Source organism: Anomaloglossus baeobatrachus, chromosome 6 (genome assembly GCF_048569485.1).
Source record: "Anomaloglossus baeobatrachus isolate aAnoBae1 chromosome 6, aAnoBae1.hap1, whole genome shotgun sequence".
Taxonomy (NCBI): domain Eukaryota; kingdom Metazoa; phylum Chordata; class Amphibia; order Anura; family Aromobatidae; genus Anomaloglossus; species Anomaloglossus baeobatrachus.
In genome coordinates, this window is record NC_134358.1 from 426,185,790 (window position 1) to 426,209,263 (window position 23,474).

Sequence of the window (23,474 nt, forward strand, 5' to 3'; positions counted from 1 at the left end):
AATAGAGACACTCCCAGATCTGTAAGCGCCGCAGGGCATCTTCAAGTCTGTGAGATGCTCTGCACAGAGAATCGTGACAGTTATACGAACACAGTTGTAATCAGAAAAGTAATTGTGTATACTCAAAATTATAAACATGTAAACAAGAAATGGTTATTAAAACAGTGACATATAACCTATAGTGGATCGTGTACAATATATAACTAAAGTGACATTTCGAAAAATAGCTGTCATGTCAAAACCACAATAGGTATATCTGTACTGAACTGCATAGTATTAATATGAAGGGTATAATTGTGGTAGTAGCGTATGTCAAAGATGAACTAATATTGCAAGCAGTACACTATGAACAACAGGACAGATGAAGCACTTGGTTCTACATCAAGCACACAGGAAATTAGGTACATCAAGTACCTATATACTAAGTATATTATAACAACACATATGAGAAAAGTTTTTAAACATGTTGCACCTTTTAGTAGCCAGGACAATTTTCATACTTTTGAAATGTATGACAAAAAAACCAAACACAAAAAAAAACAACCTACATTACAAAGTTTTTAAATTGATATTTAGCCACAAATACCTGGCACCTTGTCAAAATGACACTCAGTACTTCATAAACCAGGGGTGGGGAACCTCTGGGCCCGCGGGCCACATGCTGTCCGCCATGACCTTTTCCGCAGCCCCCGGGCAGTTTCCCGGGGGGTAGTGCTCCGGCCGCCGCGGTCTTACTGGCCACCGGCCCTTTAAATCCTCACATGCGCTTCTTGCGCGCACCAATAAGCTCACTCTCTGGCAAGTGCCAGCGTGCTGAGGACTTTGTGGGTGGCTTTAGCGCTCTGTACTTCCGTCCCACAGCAGCTTCACTGCTTCTAGCATTGTGTGCCCACTCCCCGGCGCTGTGAGCCGCCCGTTTCCCAGCGCTGTGTGCCCGCTCTCCGCCCCTTCTCCGGTGCAGCGTGCTCCCTCCAATGCTGTGTACCACCCCCAGTGCTGTGTACCCCTAATGATGTCTGTGATGTTCGTGCCCACCAGTGTCCTCCTAGTGATGTCTGTGCCCCCCTTATTGATATCTGTGCCCCCCTTAGTGATCACTATGCCCCCCTTAGTGATGCCTGTTCCCCTTAGTGATGCCTGTGCCCCCCCTTAGTGACGTATGTGCCCCTAGTGATGTCTGTGCCCACCTAGTGATATCTGTGCCCCCCTAGTGATGTCTGTGCCCCCCTAGTGATGTCTGTTCCCCCCTAGTGATGTCTGTGCACCCCTAGTGATGTCTGTGCCCCCCTAGTGATGTCTGTGCCCCCCTAGTGATGTCTGTGTTCCCCTAGTGACATCTCTGCTCCCTTAGTGATGTCTGTTCCCACCTAGTGAGGTCTGTGCCCACCTAGTGAGGTGTGTGCTCTCTGTGCCGCCCTGCAATGCTTATGCCTTCCACTGACCTAGTATTCTCTGTTTCCTAGCCCCTCCTGTCATGTATATGCCCCCAGCGTTTCCTGTGATATGTATGCCCCCAGCCCCTCATGTCATGTATATGCTCCCAGCCCCTCCTGTGATGTATATGCCCCAGCTCCTCCTATCATGTATATGCTCCCAGGCCCTCCTGTCATGTATATGCCCCAATGTCTCCTGCTATGTGTATGCTCCAACCCCTCCTGTGATATATACATCACAAAGGAGATGCTAGGGGCATATACATCACAGAAGGAGATGGAGCATATACATCACACGCTGGGGCATATACATTACATTGGAGATGCTGGTGCCATACATATCACAGGAGAGGCTGTGCGCATATATATCACAGGAGAGGCTGTGCGCATATATATCACAGGAGGGGCTGAGGTCATATATATCACAGGAGGGGCTGGGGGCATATACCTCACAGGAGGGGCTAAGAGCATATATATCACAGAAGGGCTGGGTGCATAAACATGTCCGCAGCCCCTCGTGTGATGTATGTGACCCCAGTGTCTCCTGTGATGTAGGTGTCTCCTGTGATGTATATACAGCAGTCCAAGCGTCTCCTATGTGATGTGTATATACATCAGTTCCAGCATCTCCTATGTGATGTATATACAGCAGTCCCAGTGTCTCCTATGTGATGTATATGCCAACAGCCCCTTCAGTCATGTATGTGTATCCTGTGATTTATATAAACCAGTCCCTGCATGTGTTATGTGATGTATATAGCCTACCAATCTCATTATCACAAAGAGTTGACTGCGCTCCAGACTGAGACAAATCTGGAAAAGCAGTTGTGAGAAGCAGCATAAGTATCGCCGAACATCACAGCCGCACCAAACAGAAGCGGCTCAAACCACCACAGTAGGTTGGTGGTAGAGTTAATTAATTGATTGACCAAATATAGCCGCCGGTTCATTTTCACATTGATAATTTTGTGTGGCCCCCAAAGGTTGGCAGAAATTTCCAAATGGCCCCCGGCAGAAAAAAGGTTTCCCACTCCTGTCATAAACAAAGACAAGTTAGTGCAATTTTGCATCAAAGTGACTTGTTTTGTAAAAAATAAAAAGCATAACTAGTGATATTAGTGGATAAAAGTGTTACCCAAACAAAACATAAGATACACCACCCCTTCTTAAAATGAACAAGGTTATACTCCCACTTTCTATGGAATCTATACCATGCTCTGTGTGTGTGTGCTTAGATAGGTGCTCCATACTCCTGTCTGCTGAGTTCCATACAGCTCTGGAGTAGTGCACGGACGCCGAACATAGGCTTCTCAGGGAAGACCATTTTACTGTTCAGTTCGTTCAACCGGATTTTTTTTTTTTTAAAAAAAAGGAAGCAAAATGGGGAACAAAGCAGGCCAATTATACTTGCTGGGTTTCCGTGCTGCAGCCCCCAGCTGTGTGCTTCATCTTGGCTGTGTATCAAAATACGAGGGACCCCATGCAGATTTTTTTTTAAAATTATTTAAATAAATAATTTTAAAAAACTGTGCGGTCCCCCCCAATTTTGATAAACAGCCACAATAAAGTGAAAATTTGGGGGCTGGTATCCTCAGGCTTGGGAGACCCATAGTTATTGGGCCCTCCATAACCTAAAAATAGCAGCCCGCATCCACCCCAGAACTGACGCCTCGACTAGATGTGTCAATCCTGGCGCTTACCCAACTCATTCAGATTGCCCTGGTGTGGTCGCAATAAGGGTAATATAAAGTGTTAATAACAGCTGTGATTTGTCAAAAAATCACAACTGTGATCAAGCCTGAGGTTAGTAATGGGGAGGAGAATGTGAGACCCCCCCTATTACTAATTGTCTAAGTAAAAAAAACATATAATAATAATTTATTTAAAAGAATTAAAATAAATAACCACTCTCTTTCTCCAATTGACGGAGCCGCAGCTGTGAAAGCAGTAACATCAGTGACTTCACCTGAGGTCACAGCTGGCAGTTCCCAAGGTACGCCAGCTGTGACCTCAGGCAAAGTCAATGAACTCAGTGAATTCACCTCAGGTGAACTCTATGAACTCAAAGCTGTTTTACCGGGTTAGACTATATGCACATGTTGAGTATTTGGTTGCAAAAAATCTGCATCTCCTAGTACAAAAACGCATCAAAATCGCAATGCAGTTTTGATGCGTTTTTTTCAAGGAAGTGCAGATTTGGTGCAGAACTTTGTTTTAGAAGTCTGAACCAAATCTGCATTTCCTGGTGCAGAAAACTAAATTAAGACTTTGGAATGGCCTAATCAAAGTTCTGAACATGATTCGATTGAGATGATGAGTCATGACATTTAAAAGCCGACTCATACTTGGAAACCCTCCGATGTGGCTGAAATACAACAATTGTGCAAGGATGGGTGGGCCAAAAATCCTCAGGAGAGTTGTAAAAGACAATTATCGCCTAAGCCTGATTGCAGTTGTTGCTGCTAAGGGTGGCCCAATCAGTTATTAGGTTTAGGGGGCAATTACTTTTTCACACAGGGCCCTGTAGGATTGGATTTCATTTCCCCTTATTAATAAAAACCTTCAATTATAAACTGTATTTTGTGTTTACTTGTGTTATCTTTGTGTAATATTTATATTTGTTTGGCAATCTGAAACATTTAAGTGTGACAAACGTGCAAAAGTATAAGAAATCAGGAAGGGGCAAAACATTTTTTAAACCACTATACGTGGATGTGAAATTACATTATATTGTAAGGCTTAGTGCAAAAAAATATAACTTTAGGATAAAAGGTGATAAAAAAAAATATTTAGCGCTGAACAACATCTTTAAAAAGCACTCATCCGTATATATTTTTGTATTAAATCTGTGCCTACGTGCATATAATATGGTGTGAGTATATTAATTTACTCACCTAATAATGCTCTCTCTGGTGTCCAGCGCCATTCTGCTAAGCTTCTGACTGATGTCACTGCAATTGTGACTAGCTGGCTCACTCTATGCTCTATGCGTGAGCTGAAAGTCTCTTTTCCAAAGTCACTTCCGAGTCATGAAGAGCACAGCGTGGTCCGGAGAGTCTGCAGAGGGGTGACCTCCCTGAGAAGCGCAGAATGGTGCTAGGTACTGGAGATAGCAGGGGTAGTAAAGTATATATAATACACTCACACTACATTACATGCATATATACCCACATTTAATAAAAAAATATATACAAAGGGAGTGCATTTTTTTGAGCCATATGCATTTTAATATAGAGGGCTTTTTGTCCGAGTCGTAACCCAGAGGTTCTGTGCATACGTTGAGCATTTGTAGCATATTTTTCGGCTTCAAAAACCAGTGTTGCTACAAAAAACGCTGCATAAAATATGAAAGTTTTTACGAGAAATGTTGTTACACTTTCAATTGCATTTTTTCCCATTCAATTGAATGGGTAAGAAAACGTTACAAGATGCAGAAAGAACTGACATGCTACAGAGTAGAAAAAAAAACCCCAAACACTTAGGCTATGTGCCCACGGGAGCTTGCTTCTGCGGATCTATCCGCAGGTACGGCCGCAGGCTTACTGCAGCAGCCCGCCGGCATCCGCAGCTATTTTTAGCTGCGGTAGTACAGGGGAATAGCTGCGGTAAACCTGTGGACTTTCATGCGATTTACCTGCGGATGTCACGGCCTCTATCTCCATAGTTGAGGGCCGGGATTTCCGCAGGTAATTCCGCAGGAATAATCGACATGCAGTTACGTGCGGCTGCAGGACATCCGCAGCATATTCTGCATCCGCACATACCGCAGCATGGACACGATCCCCATGTCCCATAGGATAACTTGGGGAGTGTCTGTACATGCTGAGACCTGCGGATTTATCTGGAAAATCCAGAAAAATCCGCAGGTTTTGGGCGGCAAAATCCGCAGAAGCAAGCTCCCGTGGGCACATAGCCTTAGGGTATGTGCCCACGATCAGGAAATGCTGGGTCCTGGATGCAGAATGTCTTCTTCTGCAGGGCAACGAGAGTTCTCTGCAGGAGACCACAGCTGCTCATGCCCATGATCGGGGTTTGAGCCACTACGATCTCTCTCTCTGCTCTCCCTGCGGAGAACACTCGTGGCTCTGCAGAAACAAATTGACATGCTGTGGCTTGCGAAGCCGCACCGCATCTCAGTTTACGCTGGGGGAAAAACAAGCACAGTGAGCATGGGATTTCTAGAAATCCCATCCACTGCGCTTGTATTGTACAACGCAGCATTTTGGATACAGAGAAAACTCGCTGCGTCCAAAACGCTGCAAACACTGATCGTGGGCACACAGACTTAGGTGGTTCAAATCTGCAAACAAAAAATAAGCAGAATGTGTATGACAGTTCTTAAGTCTCATTAACTTTGCTGGTACTATTAAATGCTGTGTTTTTCCGTGGCGAAAATCCACAGCAAAGATGCAGCAAAAATGTGACATGTGAACAAGCTTAGGGTTCAAGGCTGCTAATAATCAAGATATCACATTCTGATGAACCACATCTCTTTGTGTATTACATGGAAAATCATTCATATGAATAGCAGAGAAAACTTCATTTTCCTAGGAGCAGCTGCTGGTGGGAATTAGCAATTCATGACAACTTTCCCCCGCAATATCAGCTGTTGTCATCTGTTGTGAGAAAGCACCTTGTAGTTTAGAAATCTGATCTTTTTACACTGTAAAAAGGTTAAGAGTCTTATATTTCATCCATTACAGCAATTTTCCTAATTTGGCTCAAGGTAGTAGCTGTGTATTTGTGAAGCTACCAGGTGTATATAATTATAATAAAAGCAGCCAAGCAAATACCATAAGGATAAAGGATAGCAATAATTAGATAGAGGGACGTGTATGGATAAGCCCTGGCATGGCTACATTTTAATAAATGACAAAGTGTAGCTTTTGCCACTGTGAAAACAGTGGAAATATAATACCACGGAGCTACAGTATTTACTACACACATCTGGGAGCCTACATGACTTGCACTGACAGCTAACAACATGTTTATTACAATATCCTGGAAGGAGTCCAAAAAATGGAAAATGTTTTGTTTTCACGACGTTTCAATGTTTTTGGTTTTTTTTTGTATCAATCTTTAGCAATGTTCTCACATTTACTGATCTGCAAGTTATAATCATGTCAAACAGAACAATGTTTATCAAGATTTTCCAGCCAAGGGAGAAATGTTTTTCGCCTTGGGCTTTGCCGAGAGCAGAAACAATGTCAAGTGGGCTTTTAGAAAGTACTAGAGCAACCAATTTATATGGTGATTATATGTTATTCTCCCTAATTGAGGCAGGGGCCGGGATTTGGGAACTTGTTTCATGTGTAAGCAAATTCATTTTTAAGTAAACCTTTCTTAAACCATGTGAGACTTGAGTCATTAAAAGAAATGGAGACGGCGGCCTGGGCGCACAGTTTTATACTTTATAGGGCCACACAGGAGTTATTTGTCACACCACAATCATATATTTTGTGACATGTTCCTTCCTCTCTTTAAAAATCAATGGATTCTTTTATGGCTGAGGCTTGTTCACATCCAATTGAAATCAGCCGCATTATTCTGTCTCAGAAGAACACTTAGTTCGTATGTCTTGGTTTGGCGTTAATTAACAACGTGTTAATTTCAAGCTGAAGGGAAAAGTAAATTTATCTTTTTTCCCCACGCAGTGGTCCATTGCCGGGTTACTCCTATTTAAATTCTGAAGCTATACTTGCTTGACAAGATACTGCACTGCTGCAGGCTACAGTTCTCACATAATGCCGGAGGGGTTATTACAGTGGAGGATTTCTAGAGAGGACAATAAAGAAGCCTTACCCCTTCCCGAAGGCACCTCATTAGCAGAGTGTAGGCAGCCAGGGGAATGGTCCAGATCTCTCTGGGGTGATCTTTTTTTTCCTCCTGTAAGAGAAGTAATATATCAGAAAACAACTCTGCAGCAAAATGATATTAAAAATGTTTAACTTTTTCTGTCTATTGATTGCACTTAATGTGTAATGTACCATAGTATCTCTGTATCACATGCACTATTTTATACACATATACACACACACACAATTATATATTATATATATATATATATATATATATATATATATATATATATATATACATACACACATATGCCAAGAGTGTGCAAAGCAGTAATGAAAGCAAAGGGTGGCTACTTTGGAGAACCTAGAATATAAGACATATTTTCAGTTATTTCACACTTTTTGAAGTATTTCATTCCACATGTGTTAATACATAGTTTTGATGCCTTCAGTGTGAATCTAGAATGTTCACAGTCATGAAAATAAAGAAAACTCATTGAATGGGAAGTCATGTCCAATTATATATATTATGTATATATTAATATATTATATATATATATAATATATATATATATATATATATATATATATATATTATATATATAAAAATACTACAGTTCAAAAGTTGTCACCCAGACAATTTAGTCTTTTCCATGAAAAATGTATTTATCAAATAAGTTGCATAATGGATAGAAAATATGGTCCAGACATTGGCTAGGTTAGAAATAATGATTTTTACTTGAAAAAATAATTTCTCCTTCAAACTTTGCTTTTGTCAAAGAATGCTCCTTTGCAGCAATTCCAGCTTTGCAGAACTTTGTCATTCTAGCTGTTAATTTGCTGAGGTAATCTGGAGATATTTCACCCCATGCTTCCAGAAGCTCCAGCACAAGTTGGATTGGCTTGATGGGTACTTTTTGCGTACCATACGGTCAAGCTGCTGCCACAACAGCTCAATAGGGTTGAGATCTGGTGACTGGGCTGGCCACTCCATTACAGATAGAATACCAGCTGCCTGCTTCTTCCCTAAATAGTTCATGCATAATTTTGAGGTGTGCTTTAGCTCATTGTCCTGTTGTAGGATGAAATTGTCTCCAATCAAGTGCTGTCCAGAGGGTATGGCATGGTGTTGCAAAATGGAGTGTTAGCCTTCCTTATTCAAAATCCCTTTTACCTTTAACAAATATCCCACTTTACCAGCACCAAAGACCCAGACCATCACATTACCTCCACCATGCTTAACAGATAGCGTCAGGCACCCTTCCAGCATCTTTCCAGTTGTTCTGTGTCTCACAAATGTTCTTCTGTGTCATCCAAACACCTCAAAGTTCGATTTGTCTGTCCATAACACTTTTGTCCAATCTTCCTCTGTCCAATGTCTGTGTTCTTTTGCCCGTATTAATGTTTTCCTTATGGCTTTTTCTTTGCCACTCTGCCATGAAGGCCAGCATCCCGGAGTCGGCTCTTCACTGTAGACATTGACACTGGTGTTTTGCGGGTACTATTTAATGAAGCTGCCAATTGAGGACCTGTGAGGCGTCAATTTCTCAAACTAGAGACTTAGGGCGGCTTTTCTTGCAACATCGCATGTGCGATGTCGGTGGGGTCAAATAGAAAGTGACGCACATCCGGCTTTCGACATCGTTGTGTGTAAATCCTAGATGATACGATTAACGAGCGCAAAAGCGTCGTTATCGTATCATCCGTGCAGGCTCCGACTTTTTCATAATTACGCTGCCGCGAAAGGTACGATGCTGTTCCTCGTTACTGCGGCAGCACACATCGCTGTGTGTAAAGCCGCAGGAGCGAGGAACATTTCCTTACCTGCCACCGGCAGCTATATGGAAGGAAGGAGGTGGGCGGGATGTTTACATCCTGCTCATCTCCGCCCCTCCGCCGCTATTGGCCACCTGCCGTGTGACGTCGCTATGACGCCACACGACCCGCCTCCTTAGGAAGGAGGCGGGTCGCCGGCCAGAGCGATGGTCGCAGGGCAGGTGAGTGCATGTGAAGCTGGCGTAGCGAACATTCACTACGGCAGCGTCACACGCACATACCTTGTCAGCGACGTTGCTGTGAGCGCCGAATAATCCCTCCCTCAAGGGGGAGGTGCGTTTGGCCTCATAGCGACGTCACTGCGGCGTCACTAAGCAGCCGGCCAATAGAAGCGGAGGGGCGGAGATGAGCGGGACGTAACATCCCGCCCAACTCCTTCCTTCCGCATAGCCGGTGGGGGCAGGTAAAGAGATGTCCGTCGCTCCTGTGGTGTCACACATAGCGATGTGTGATGCCGCAGGAACGAGGAACAACATCGCTACGTACGAGACAACGATTTTTGGTGTTTGGACGACCTCTCCAAAACCAACGATTTTTGTCTGTTTTGCGATCGTTTAAGGTCGCTTGTTTGCTCAATTGTGCAGCGGGCCCTCCCAATTCTGTTTTTACTCTGGATAGAGTCTGTGCTTTCCTCTGAAGAGAGTAGTACACACCGTTGTAGGAAATCTTCAGTTTCTTGGCAATTTCTCACATAGAATATCCTTCATTTCTAAGAACAAGAATAGACTGACGAGTTTCACATGAAAGTTCTCTTTTTCTGGCCATTTTGAGAGTTTAATTGAACCAACAAATATAATGCTCCAGATTCTCACCTAGCTCAAAGGAAGGTCAGTTTTATAACTTCTCTAATCAGTAAAAATGTTTTCAGCTGTGCTAACATACTTGCACAAGGGTTTTCAAGGGATTTCTAAACATCCATTAGCCTTCTAACACAGTTAGCAAACACAATGTACCACTAGAACACTGGAGTGGTGGTTGTTGGAAATGGTCCTCTATACACCTATGAAGATATTGCATTCAAAACCAGACGTTTGCAGCTAGAATAGTCATTTACCACATTAACAATGTATAGAGTGTATTTCTGTTTAATTTAATGTTAGCTTCATTGGAAAAAAATGTGCTTTTATTTTAAAAAAAAGGAAATATCTAAGTGACCCTAAACTTTTGAACTGTAGTGCATATACTATATATCTATCTATATATCTATATATCTATATATATATATATATACACATATTTATATTATATATATATATATATATATATATATATATATATATATATATATATATATATATATATACACACACACACACACACAGTATACAAACATACAAACACATGTTTTATTGCGAATAATGTAGCAAGTGTCAGCTAGTTACACTGGATCATGTTTAGTCATGGACGGTGTCTCGCTGGTTGGTATTTTGGAAGAAATATACTACAGAAGATGATCTGTGCTGAATTATCTCTGCCAATGTAGTTAGTTTTCCAAGGAAGTAAAAGCACATTTCAGCGTGTCTGCCTATTAGGTTGGGGATACAAGGTGACTTCAGTCACAACACATCACGTGGCCAAAGATCGCTATGTGCCACAGCTGCATCAGAATATAAAGGGGGTGAATGTGGTCATATTGTAAACCCTACAGTACCACAACAAGCAAATTGCAAAACATAGGCTCCAGTTGGATGCAAGTTGCTGTGATGTTGCAATGGCACATGATGATCTTTGGCCGCATGACGAATATCTAAGCCAATTTTGCGGTGTAGTTAAAGCGTTAAATACAGGTAATACAGGTAATTATCTAAAACACAAACAATTTCGCTAAGGGTACCTTCACACTTAGCGATGCAGCAGCGATCCGACCAGCGATCTGACCTGGTCAGGATCGCTGCTGCATCGCTACATGGTCGCTGGTGAGCTGTCAAACAGGCAGATCTCACCAGCGACCAGTGAACAGCCCCCAGCCAGCAGCGACGTGCAAGCGACGCTGCGCTTGCACGGAGCCGCCGTCTGGAAGCTGCGGAGACTGGTAACTAAGGTAAACATCGGGTATGGTTACCCGATGTTTACATTAGTTACCAGTGTGAGCAGGGAGCAGGGAGCCGCGCACACTGAGCGCTGGCTCCTTGCTCTCCTAGCTACAGTACACATCGGGTTAATTAACCCGATGTGTAATGCAGCTACATGTGCAGAGAGCAGGGAGCCGCGCACACTGCTTAGCGCTGGCTCCTTGCTCTCCTAGCTGCTGTACACATCGGGTTAATTAACCCGATGTGTACAGCAGCTACATGTGCAGAGAGCCGGAGCCGGCAGCACAGGCAGCGTGAGAGCTGCAGAGGCTGGTAACTAAGGTAAATATCGGGTAACCACCTTGGTTACCCGATGTTTATCTTGGATACAGCTTACCTCAGCTGTCAGACGCCGGCTGCTGCTCCCTGCTCGCTTCATTTGTCGCTCTCTCGCTGTCACACACCGCGATCTGTGTGTCACAGCAGGAGAGCGGCTTTGAAGAAAACGAACCAGGGCTGTGTGTAACGAGCAGCGATCTCGCAGCAGGGGCCAGATCGCTGCTCAGTGTCACACACAGCGAGATCGCTAATGAGGTCACTGCTGCGTCACAAAAAGCGTGACTCAGCAGCGATCTCGGCAGTGAGCTCGCTGTGTGTGAAGCACCCCTTAGTCCAGCTCACCTGCTATTTGCCGGAGACCGCTTATCCAGGACCGTGCACGGAATGGAAGGTAGCAGAACTCATTTCATGTATAAGAATTATAGAGTTGGGGCAATTTAACATGGACTGTTTTTATAATTTTGATAAATAAATATGAATTTTTAATGAAGATTTTTCCATGGACTTGTTGCTGGAATTTTTTCTTATATAGGTAATTATCTAAGTATAATACAAAGAATGCTACATCTATCTTTAGCTTCCTGTACAATTCTGATTCTGTTTAATATGTTCTGAGGCTCTATGGTATAGTTAAAGGGATATTCTTAAATTATCTCTTAAGCAGCTCCTAACTCTGTAGTCTACTTACTTTCTGGTATCTGGCAGGGCTGGCACTACTCCTTGAGTGACAGTTCTGATGAGTAGCAGAGCTGTAGTATTAGTATATGACTCTAAAGCTCAGAACAAGTTCAGCTGGAACACATTCAGCTATTAGTGGTTTGTTCTGGATCTAAACAGTTGTCAATATATTTGCATACAGAAATGATAGTGAATTTGAACAAGCACACAGCTCAGGACATCGAGATCCATGATGCTGGATGCAGGGGGATTGCGATTACATAAGACTAATAAAACCCCAGTCAGGAGCAGAGAGAGGGGGATGGAGGTGCACAATTGAATAAAAATCAATGTTCTGGAGAGAGCTGACAGATATGTTAAGGTTAACTCCTTCCCTGGCATGTAACTGCTGTGCATGCTCGGTCAGGGTCTGAGTAGGCAATAGTGGCCAAGCTCCATGGAAAATAACTGTACACTATGCAAGATAATATCTCTCATTACAGGAGAAGTAAAGCAGATAGAAAAAGAAAGTCCATTACAAAATTGTCATGCTATTTAAAGCAATTTATTAACCTGGGAATACCCCTTTAGTTCAGAATTTCTCCTGGGGGTATGGTTACATATAGTGGTTGGAACCAGTGGTGGAACTACAGTCCTATGGTCCCTGATGCAAAATTTGGACCTCATTGCCAAGTGTGACCCTAAGGCCAAATTTGCACAACCATATTATTGGCCCGAGTGTGGTCAATGAAAAACAGACAGCACACGGACAATTCTCAGACTAATATTATTCAATAGGGCAGTATAGATGAGGATTTTTTTTCACGGACCAAATCTGCACATGAAATAAACCCCCCAAAAAATACCAACCAATTGCAGCATGCACTAGTTTCTTTCTCCCTTATGTTAACTGAGACTGGTCCATTCAACTCTATTAGGTGAGCAAGGAAAAAAAAAAAAACAACATTCCATACAGCACTAGCATGTAGCATCAAATTTTTACAGAAACACAGCAATTGTTTAACATAGCAAATGCTATTTTGTCTTGCACAATTTTAATAAATGTTTTTATATAACAATGAATTGCAAACAAATTAGAAAAAAAACCATCTGAGTTTTCTGGACGAAATACTGCGGATTTTTTTTTATAAGCTTGTGCAAACTTAGATAAAGGGTATGGCCATATGGCCAGATAGTGCAATGGCAGCATAGCTGGAGCTCTGGCCACCAGCAGAGGCCAATCATCGCGAGATTCTGAAACAAAATTGCGCAGCAACTGGCCATAGCATTAGGCAGAGTTTTGGCCACACATGACCAGACTAACCAAAGCTCTGCAGCTTTTAGGTATCCTACAGGGACTCTACAGATATGCTTTAAGGCCTTGGTTCCACTTGCGTATAGCTACGAGAGCAGTGAGAGTCAACCAAGGTTCATGCGACCGTGATGTGATCTTGCAATCGGGTCACAGCTGCATAGAACAGAGAGGGAGCACATTCTCCCCATCTTTTCCCCAGCCTGTCTCTGCATATAGCGCATTGCACTCGGATAACATGTGAGTGCAGTGCGATGTTTCGCACACATCCATAGACTTGTACGGGTGCGTGTGAGCCGAGACTCGCTGCTAAATGCGGCATGCTGCGATTTATCTCTCATGCCAATATGGCATGAAAAATAATTCCCAGATGGACACTGCCCCATAGTTTTGCACTACAGTGAGAGCAATCCTACGTTTTATCAGATTGCACTCATCCGTGCAAAACGTAAGTGGAATCGAGCCCAAATAGTTAGATCTTGCACTTATTGCCTGGTGATTCATTTGGAATCATGTTTTGTATTCTAGTTTTACAATTTAAAGTATGTAGTAGAATAATCCTCAAAATGTAATCATTAAAGGAAACCTGACCATGGGTCGGGCAGCATGTGTCAGCCCGGCCGTCAGGATTTCTTTTTGAGATCATTAGTGACTTATCAATTTTGTTTCCCACATAATCATTCACTGCTTCCTGGCACATAATGTGATGTTTTTAGCTTTTTGCTCACAGTAAGGAATTGAAATTCTCAATTGTTAGATGAGCATGCTCATTTACAGCACTAGGTGTTAAAGGAGGTCATAACTGAGAACTAATAAGTAACTAATAAGAGGCTCACTAGTGAAGAAGCAAGATATAACATTCAGATGTCTATGAGAAAGGTCCATGTGGTGTATGGACTAGCTGTGGTTCTTCTGAACTGGACTTAATAGCCTCATAAATGCTTACGAGACTGTTGAGTTCAGGTTGGGAAGAGCAAGACCAATCTGTACACAATTGTCCAAACCTGGACCATGTTTCACAGAAGTCTGAAATTGACATATAATGGACGATCCGGACATGCTGCGTCCTAGATACAGCATGTTCTCTACTGCAGGGCCACGAGTGCTCTCAACAGGACAAAAGACCACAGCTGCAGCTCAGGAAGCCGCACTGCGTGTCAGTTTATGCTGTGGAAAAAAACAAGCACAATGGGTATGGATTCTTATAAATCCCATCTACTGTGCTTGTATTGTAGAACGCAGCGTTTTGAAAGAAAATAAATCACACTACGTCCAAAACTCTGTGAACCCTGATCGTGGGCATGCAGCCTCATACTTCATAGTCCAAGAAAATATGAGGACGAAAACAGATTCAAATATATATTTCAACAAGATGATAACTGTAATGCGCTAGCCACAAGGGCTGTGAAGCAAAGCCTACTGCACTAAGAAGTAGCAAAAAACAGAAGCTGCATTAAAAAAGGCAATTGTACATAAATATGTATTTTTAATTAACTTCTTATCACCACTTCCATTTTTGCCCTTTATTATTTGTCATTTAATATCATAAACTATTCTGTTTTTCTTTTTTGTTTACTTTTTGACATTGGACTCTTTATGAGTGCGACGAGTTATAGTTTTGCGTGCCAACCATTACGTTTGTCATATAATGTGCTAAAATGGTGGAATGTTGAAAAACATGCCATATTGTATTCTTTCTGTTAAATATAATATAGACATTTTAATGACTATTTATACAGCATAGAAAGCTACAGTTTTTCTTATGTTTTACTCATTTAAAAATTTTGTTTTTGCCACCATATTCTGAAATCTATAAACTTTTTTTTAAAGGTTTTTTTTTCTGACAACTAATAATTTTATGAGCTTATTTTTTTTTTTGTATTTCTGGGGTATGTCCAACCTTTTTTTTTTATTCCACTTTTTGGGGAGGTTAGATCAGAAAAAAAAAAGATGACAATTCTGGCAATTTCACCTATTTAATTACTATTGTGTTTAGTGTGCGGGACAAATGATGTTATATTTTAAAAATTAATATATAAAGATGGAGGAGGAGGGTAAAGTGGCGGTTGCCCGTATGTTATATATGGCAAGGACATTAATAGCACAATATTGGATTTCAGATCAAGTTCCAACCACATCAGAGTTTGTTAACAAGATCAATTGGATGGTAAACCTGGAAAAGGGAATATATTTAAAACGGAATTGTATGGCCAAATTTGAAAAGATCTGGGCCCCGTGGATAGACGACTCCAGTCTGGCATCTAGGGATTTATTTAGGTTCCGATTGGGCTTGTTTTTTGACCCATGGTATAAATAACTGAAATGTTGTATGGATGCGGGAACTGTAACTTCCTTCTATGGACTCATTGCTTGCTGTTATCTAACTTTTGGCATACATGATGTTAACCGGGATGAGAATGTTGATGATTCTGGTCCTCTCGTATACCCTTGGACATGGTATTTTCTAAAGAGAACTACGACATCTATTCATCACAAGTGGTGAACAGTCAAATACGTGATTTTTTTATTTTATTTTCACTTGGGGGGAGGGAGGGATGGGGATTTTGGGGTTATGTTGACCCCGATTTTGTCTGATTTATGTATTGTATAAAATCTTTAATAAAAACATTTTGAAACATTTTGGTTTAAAAAAAAAATTATATAATTAAAATATAATCTACAATAGATTTTTTTTCATGCTTCTGGAGGTGATGAATCTGCAATATTTCTGTATGGCAGTATAGTTGTAAATATATTGCTCTCCTATGAAGCCTATGGCAGAGCTTTATAAAAGAACATACATGTGGGACACTGATCTCATAGTAGGCGCCCAGCTACCTTGATAACCCATCAATATCATGTGATTTTGCTGCTGGGCATGTGGGCCATTGGGTGACAATAATTACAGTATTAAGTGTAATTAAAGAGATGTGCAGCAGCTCTGTAACAGTCGACACCTGCCAGAATGTATGTTTGGCGGTAAGTATGGAAAACTTATGCCCTGGTTTAGCCAGCACAAATCAGGTTGCGACATCAAAAATTCACTACTTTCTGGTACGTGATCCATGACTCAAAAGAGAATACAGTACAAGGAGAATTTGTGTGTGCATGGCTATAGCCAAGTAACAAGATACCAAATATGAGAGCTACTGTAGAGGGAATAAGGGTAAATATCTCACTTATGAGCAACACACAGATTGTTAGATTTAAGGGTAGAGATGAGCAGACTCGTGGATGTTTGCATTCACCGGGTTTTGCAAGACCTTAGTTAAAAGTTTGCTTCAGGACCCGAACTTGACCTGAATGTGACACCAGACCCGGAATCCAAATCCCATATAAGTCAATGGGGACCCGAACTTCTGTGCTGTAAAATGGTCATAGTAAGGGCTAGGAAGCTGCAGACAGAAGCAAAATTGGGGCAATTGGCCTTCAAACAAATATGGATAGGAAATAAAAAAAAAAGACTTTAGGTTCTTGAGGTTTTATCTATTTTTGATAACTGTGCTGGTAAAGCAGACAACTGTGGGCTGCAATCCTCAGCTTTACCTTGGTTGCTTATCAAAACCAGAGGGGATCCCATGCTGTTTTTGTTTTTATTTTGTTAAATAAATAATTAAATAAAAAAACTGCATGGGCTCTGTCCTATTTTTGATAACCAGCCAGGGTAAAAAGGAGACAGCTGGGAGCTCATATTATGAGGCTGGGAGAGCCCATGGTTATTTGGCTCCTACAAACCTAAAAATAGCAGCGCGCAGCTGCCAGAGGAGTGGCACATCCATTAAATGTGCCAATTTTGGTGCTTTGCCCGACTTATATTGATTGCCCTGGTGCGGCGGCAATTAGGGTAATACTTTTGGGGTTGATGTCAGTTGTGAATTGACAGCTGATATCAAGCCTAAAGGTTAGTAATGTATAGACATCTATCAGACACCACTTTTAATAACGCTTAATTAAGTATACTCTATACTTTAATAAAGTTAGAGTTAAACGCACACACAGGGGACAAAAAGTTTAATGTGAATAAACACTCCCCTATACGCTCTCACTCACCAATTTATTGAACTAAAAAAGTTATTGACATTCTGACGTAATTCAACAATTTATTGATTAAAAAGAAATTCTGGAAGTTCCCACGTAATCCAATGGAGTAATGTCCAACGACGCCCATCCACTCCTATGCACCCTTGTTCTAAGAAAGCTTTCAGAATGAGAATCCATAGAATACTGCCAGTCTGAGCTTCCAGGATTTATATTTAAGTAATAAATTGGTTAACGGGAGCATGTTGATGAGTCTTTATTCAAATAAACATTTTTCCCTGTGTGTGTGTGTGTGTGTGTGTTTAACTCTATACTTGCCAGGTTAGTAATGGGAGGTGTGATAGACATCTCCCAGTTACTAACCCCTTGCTTGGTGTCAGCTGTCAATTCACAGCTGACATTAACACCAAAAGTTTTGCTCCAATTTACACCACACAAGGGCAATTGGGAAGAGCCGGCAAAGTGGCAGAATTGGTGCATCTAAATCATGCACTACTTCTGGGGTGGCTGCGGGCTGCTATTTTTAGGCTGGGAAGAACCATGGCTGTTCCCACACTGATAATACAAACTCCCAGGTGTCTGCTTTACCTTGGCTGGTTATCAAAAATAGGTTGCATGCATTACAATAGGGTGAACGCCATTGTTTAAAATTATTATTTAAATAAATAATTAAAAAAAAAACAAAACGGTGTGGGATCCCCCCTATTTTTAATAACCAGCAAAGGTAAAGCAGATAGCTGAGGGTTATTTTACCTGCTCTGGTTATCAAAAATAGGCGGGAGCCCATTTATTTATTTTTAAATCTTTATTGTTGACATTTTTTTTATTTTTATCTCTGTGTTGGAGTCTGAGACCCAGACACCCAATATTTGGTTCAAACCCTAAACCTGAAGGGGGCTTTACCGTCAACGAAATCGCTAACGAGATGTCGTTGGGGTCACAGAATTCGTGTGAAACGTACGAACGACCGCTAACGATCAAAATTACTCACCAAATCGTTGATCGTTGACATGTCGTTCTAATCCCAAATATTGTTGCTGTTGCAGGGCGCAGGTTGTCCGTCGTTCCTGAGGCAGCAAACATCGCTACGTGTGACACCCCAGGAACGAGGACCAACACTTTACCTGCGTCCTCCGGCAACGAGGTGGGCGTCACTTTCTGTTTGCTGCTCTCCGCCCCTCCGCTTCTATTGGACGGCTGCAGTGTCACTTCACTGTGACGCCACACGAACCGCCTACTTAGAAAGGAGACGGTTCGCCGGCCACAGCGACGACGCTAGGCAGGTAAGTACATGTGATGGGTCATAGCGATGTTGTGCGCCACAGGCAGTGATTTGCCCGTGACGCACAACCGACGGGAGCGGGTGCTTTCACCAGCGACATCGCTAGAGATGTCGCTGCATGTAAAGCAGCCTTTACAGTTCGGATTCGCCCATCTCTAAGCAAGAGGTCACCCTAATTGCAAAGCAATAATAGTTTCAATGGAATTTATGTAGGATGCGAAAAACAGCATGTCACTGTTTCATGGGGTCAAGGGGAAAAAAAAAAAGATCCTTGCTGTCTTACCATTTATATTTTATGCCACTAGATTATGTGAATCAGCATAAGGTGGGGGGGGATATGTCTCAAGTGATATATACATACTGTATATATAGATAAATATATATTTTTTAAAAAAAGGTTCTTGGTGTCTAACCATTTTTACTATTTTCCCCCACTAGTTTATTTTTTCCTCGGTTTTGCATAACGATCCTCAGCAGACAAGTAAATGGCATGATGAAGAGTTGTGCAGCTACAGTGGGTATATTGGCTACAGTTGGACCAAAGCCCCTCTGCCTGAAGGGGCCCAATGGCCATAATGGGACAGTGGTACTATAAATGGCCTTGGATGGTTAAAAGGTATTCTTGCACAGATTTTGCATTTAGGCCCAGGAGCTTTAAGCTATGCCTCTAGGTCCCAATGTCCTATTTTCAGGATACTACATGTATATTTCAATTCAGCAGTGTCAGTATTCCTTTTCCCGTTGACTAGTCAAACTTCATTAAAGAAACTTCCAGCAGATGTACACGAATACTGACGTGAAAGAAAACAGGACTAATGAACAACATCGTGACAATTCTTAAATCTATTGTATTTGTCACCTTGATGAATGAACGCCTTGTGGTGCAAAATATAAATTAAAAAGTGCAATAACGAGTAAGAACGACAATGAGAAAATAAGGGGAAACCGATCGAAAAAGATGTCAGAAGTGAGTGTTGAAACCCGGAGAAACATCCCGTGCTGTGAAGCACAAGACGGCATCCAATGATTTCACAGATACAAATGACAGGATCATTATCTTTGTAGAAATGCTTGCCAAACGCTGACAGAAGTTAATGCTTGTCTGTTAAACTTAAAATGCATGTTGCCAGTCTAGGGTTACTTTATATTGAGCAAAATATTTCACTGAAACAGCAGTCTGTGCTATTCAATCCTTAATCGATCCCACTGCCGCTATGAAAACCAAAGTCAAACTTTGTACAAAGAAGCATAAAACGTAGCTCAATATCCCTTAGCCCTACCCAACTAACAAACAACACAGCAAATAATTAGTAAGCATGAAATATTAACCCTCTCATCATAGAGGTAATTAAAGCAATAACATTCAACACTTGATAGTCATATGACATGGCCAGGTATGAACAAAATCGATGCTATGCATTTCTCCTGGACTCAACATTGATGTCCCTTTCTCCTCCTGCAGCCTTTCCCCCACCTTTTCTTACATGTGGGACTGGATGAGAAGGAAATGTGAATCCAGGGACTTGGAAGTACAGTATGTAAGTCCTGTTGTTGCTAAGAAATACATGGGGTGTATTGATTTATATGACCCCCAACGAAGAAGAAGCTACAGTTATCTCATTGCCTAGGTACTGGCAGCATGTATTAACTCTTTATAGCACCAGTTGTGTGTTCAAATGATACTCTATAAAAGGATAATTTGTGCATCTGGTAATACATAAATGAAGGTATTTACAGTTAAACATTCTATCACAAAATATTATTTAGAAAAGTGTTCCCCAAATCCAGTCCTCAGGAGCAACCAACAGGGCATATTTTCAGGATTTTTAAGTATTGCACAGCTGATATTTATAGGTGATGATGATTCCATCACCTGTGCAATACTAAGGAAATCCTGACAACATGACATGTTGGTGGCTCTTGAGGACTGGAGTCGGGGAACACTCGTGTAGAACAAGTTTTAGGCCTCATGCAAACACTGCAGTTTTTGATGCTTTTTTGGAGCATTTTGTGGTGACCTTTTAGTCACCACAAACTGCATGTTTTTCCTTGCCCAGCAAAGTCTATAAGATTTCAGGATTGCTGTGAAGAAGTTGCGCTTTTTTGCTGCAATTTTGTGATGACAAAAATGCAGCAAGTCAATTATTTGCGCTTTCCCTACGCTTTTTACCCATTTGTGATAAAAAAAAACCAAAATGCATGCATTTCTTGATCTGTTTTTTGGCCACAAGATGCGTGGTTTTGACCCTGTGCGCACACTGCGTTTTTACCCGCGGTTTTTTTGTGTTCTTGCTGCAGAAATTTCTTGAGAAAATGGTTGGAACCTTTCTGCAGACATTCCCCAGCAAAACCTATGGAAAAAAAAATAGCTGTGCGCACACTGCGTTTTTTCTCAAGAAAATTCTTTCTGCAGAATTTCTTGAGAAAAAGATCAGCATGTCACTTCTTTTCTGCAGGTACCTGCGTTTTTTTTGTCATAGATAATGATAAAAAAAACCGCAGGGACCAACCTGTGGAAAAAACACATCAAAAACGCGGTAAAAACGCATGTGTTACTGGTACGTTTTTTGAACGCAAGTGCTCTAATTTTTCAGACTCTGAAGAAATTTCTTGAGAAATTTCTTGAGAAAAATCATTTTTCTAGTGCGCACAGGGCCTTTGGCCAAAGGGTGTATTTTTGTGGTTACAAGCGTGCGGACATAGCCTTAACGTTAAACATTTGTTATAAAAATGTTGGTGATTACTATAAGGCCGAGGCCACACGGGGATTTGTGCGTGTGCTCGCATGACACTCAACACACGCTCGCAGCACAGCGGGAGCCGAGTGTTATGCGAGTGTCGTGTGACTACGGGGGGTGGCGCTGCGGAGGGGAGGGCCAACGCTGCGGAGGAGAGGGAGGGATTTATCTCCCTATCTCCTCCATGGCTGGCTGATGCGAGAATCGCACTGCTCTCACGTTACACAGGTGTAATGCGAGAGCAATGCGATGTTTCTCTCGCCCCATAGACTTGAATGGGTGTGAGTGGAACAGGATCGCATTCCACTCGCAGCATGCTGCGACTGTTTTCTCGGTCCGATTAGGGCTGAGAAAATAATTGCTCATGGGAGCGGGCCCATAAAGTAATATTGGTTTGCGTGGAGTGCGATTTTTTTATCGCATTCCACTTGCACCATTTTTCTCGCCATGTGTCCTAGGCCTTAGAAATGTTCTAAAATGCTGCAATTTTCATTGTCTCTGAACCTCCTTCGTGATGTGTAGATATCACCTCTCAGCAGACATTTCATTATCATCACAGGCAGGACTATAGTGATAGGTATCATAGATGACCACAATTAACACCAGGGGATGGTCAGAGCTCAGAAATTGCCATGCACAGCGACTTTAATACACATCACAGAGCATATTAACAAAAATACCCCAAAGAAGTCAATGAACATTTACAATCTACTGTTTCCTATGGTCCATATGACTGCTTGAAAGCATGTCCCTAAATGCTAATAGCAGAAATTCAAGCAAGATGGCTACCCCCATATTCATTCATGTACAGAAAGTAAAATATAATTAGATGTTAAGAAAATAAAAAGTTTAGAGAAAAAATAATATATTTCACTTGTCTGGTTCCATTTAGTAAAAGGATAACCCTTTCAATGGGTTTGAGTTTGCAATCATTGGCCACAAGTGATAACCAAGTCTAACTGGCTGGAATAAGGTGTACAGAGAAGGCAAGGGACACAACTAGCCTTCCAAGAGCATCTGCAGATCAATGAGGCGAGGGTACTTTATTTTATTATATTGCAAGCTTTGGATATTTCCTTTACATATTTGGACAAACTCTATTATATTGACAATGTGTAATAACAAAGGATAACATTCCTGCTTTGTGAAATTCTTGTTCCTCCCCCTTCACATGTACATGGTTGACAAGGTCAGCAGTGATACTAGCACTAATCAACTAGTGAGGATGATGAAGAAAAAAAAAATTGAACAATTTGTCTTGTTCTTCAGGCTCTCTCTATATACATTAACACACAAAAGGTCTTTACATTGTCGGACACTCCCATGATACATTTATAACAGATCTATGAAAAAACATTTGTCATAATATTTTTTCAAAAACGGAGCACTAGAATCCAAGTATATAATAATAATCTTTATTACAAAATTAGACATACAATTAAAAAGATGTGAACAGTAAACAAACAAGCTGTGGCGGCATAATGACGCACATAATGAAGTCAATCCAGAAAAAAGGGGGATGACATAGATCAAAGCAGTCCAAGGAAGTACAAGTATAATCTGCTGCAATGAATGAAATTATACTCTGTTTGACAGGAATATCATGTCCAGAATAAGGGATTTAAATAAAGTTTCCACCATGGAATCTCCACTCTAAAGTCCTAATCCCACATCTAGTCAGACATCGAAATCACCTGATCACTAACATGTGAAAAAAACTGTGTATAAACAGCAGACAAAACATCTAGCACTGCTCAATTACTTACTGCAGTTTTTTTTCACATGTTAGTGATCAGGTGATTTCGATGTCTGACTAGATGTGGGATTAGGACTTTAGAGTGGAGATTCCATGGTGGAAACTTTATTTAAATCCCTTATTCTGGACATGATATTCCTGTCAAACAGAGTATAATTTCATTCATTGCAGCAGATTATACTTGTACTTCCTTGGACTGCTTTGATCTATGTCATCCCCCTTTTTTCTGGATTGACTTCATTATGTGCGTCATTATGCCGCCACAGCTTGTTT

At 41.4% G+C, this 23,474-nt stretch overlaps 1 protein-coding gene across 4 annotated transcripts in view; it reads right to left on the reverse strand.

Moving 5' to 3' along the window:
* The window catches only part of ULK4 (unc-51 like kinase 4), a 1,163,168-nt gene that overhangs the window by 804,307 nt on the left and 335,387 nt on the right, over positions 1-23,474 (reverse strand). For all 4 annotated transcript variants that reach the window (XM_075315178.1, XM_075315180.1, XM_075315177.1 and 1 more), the window contains exon 19: positions 7,236-7,319. In XM_075315178.1, the coding sequence (XP_075171293.1) occupies positions 7,236-7,319 (84 nt within the window). The remainder of the gene's footprint in view (positions 1-7,235; positions 7,320-23,474) is intronic.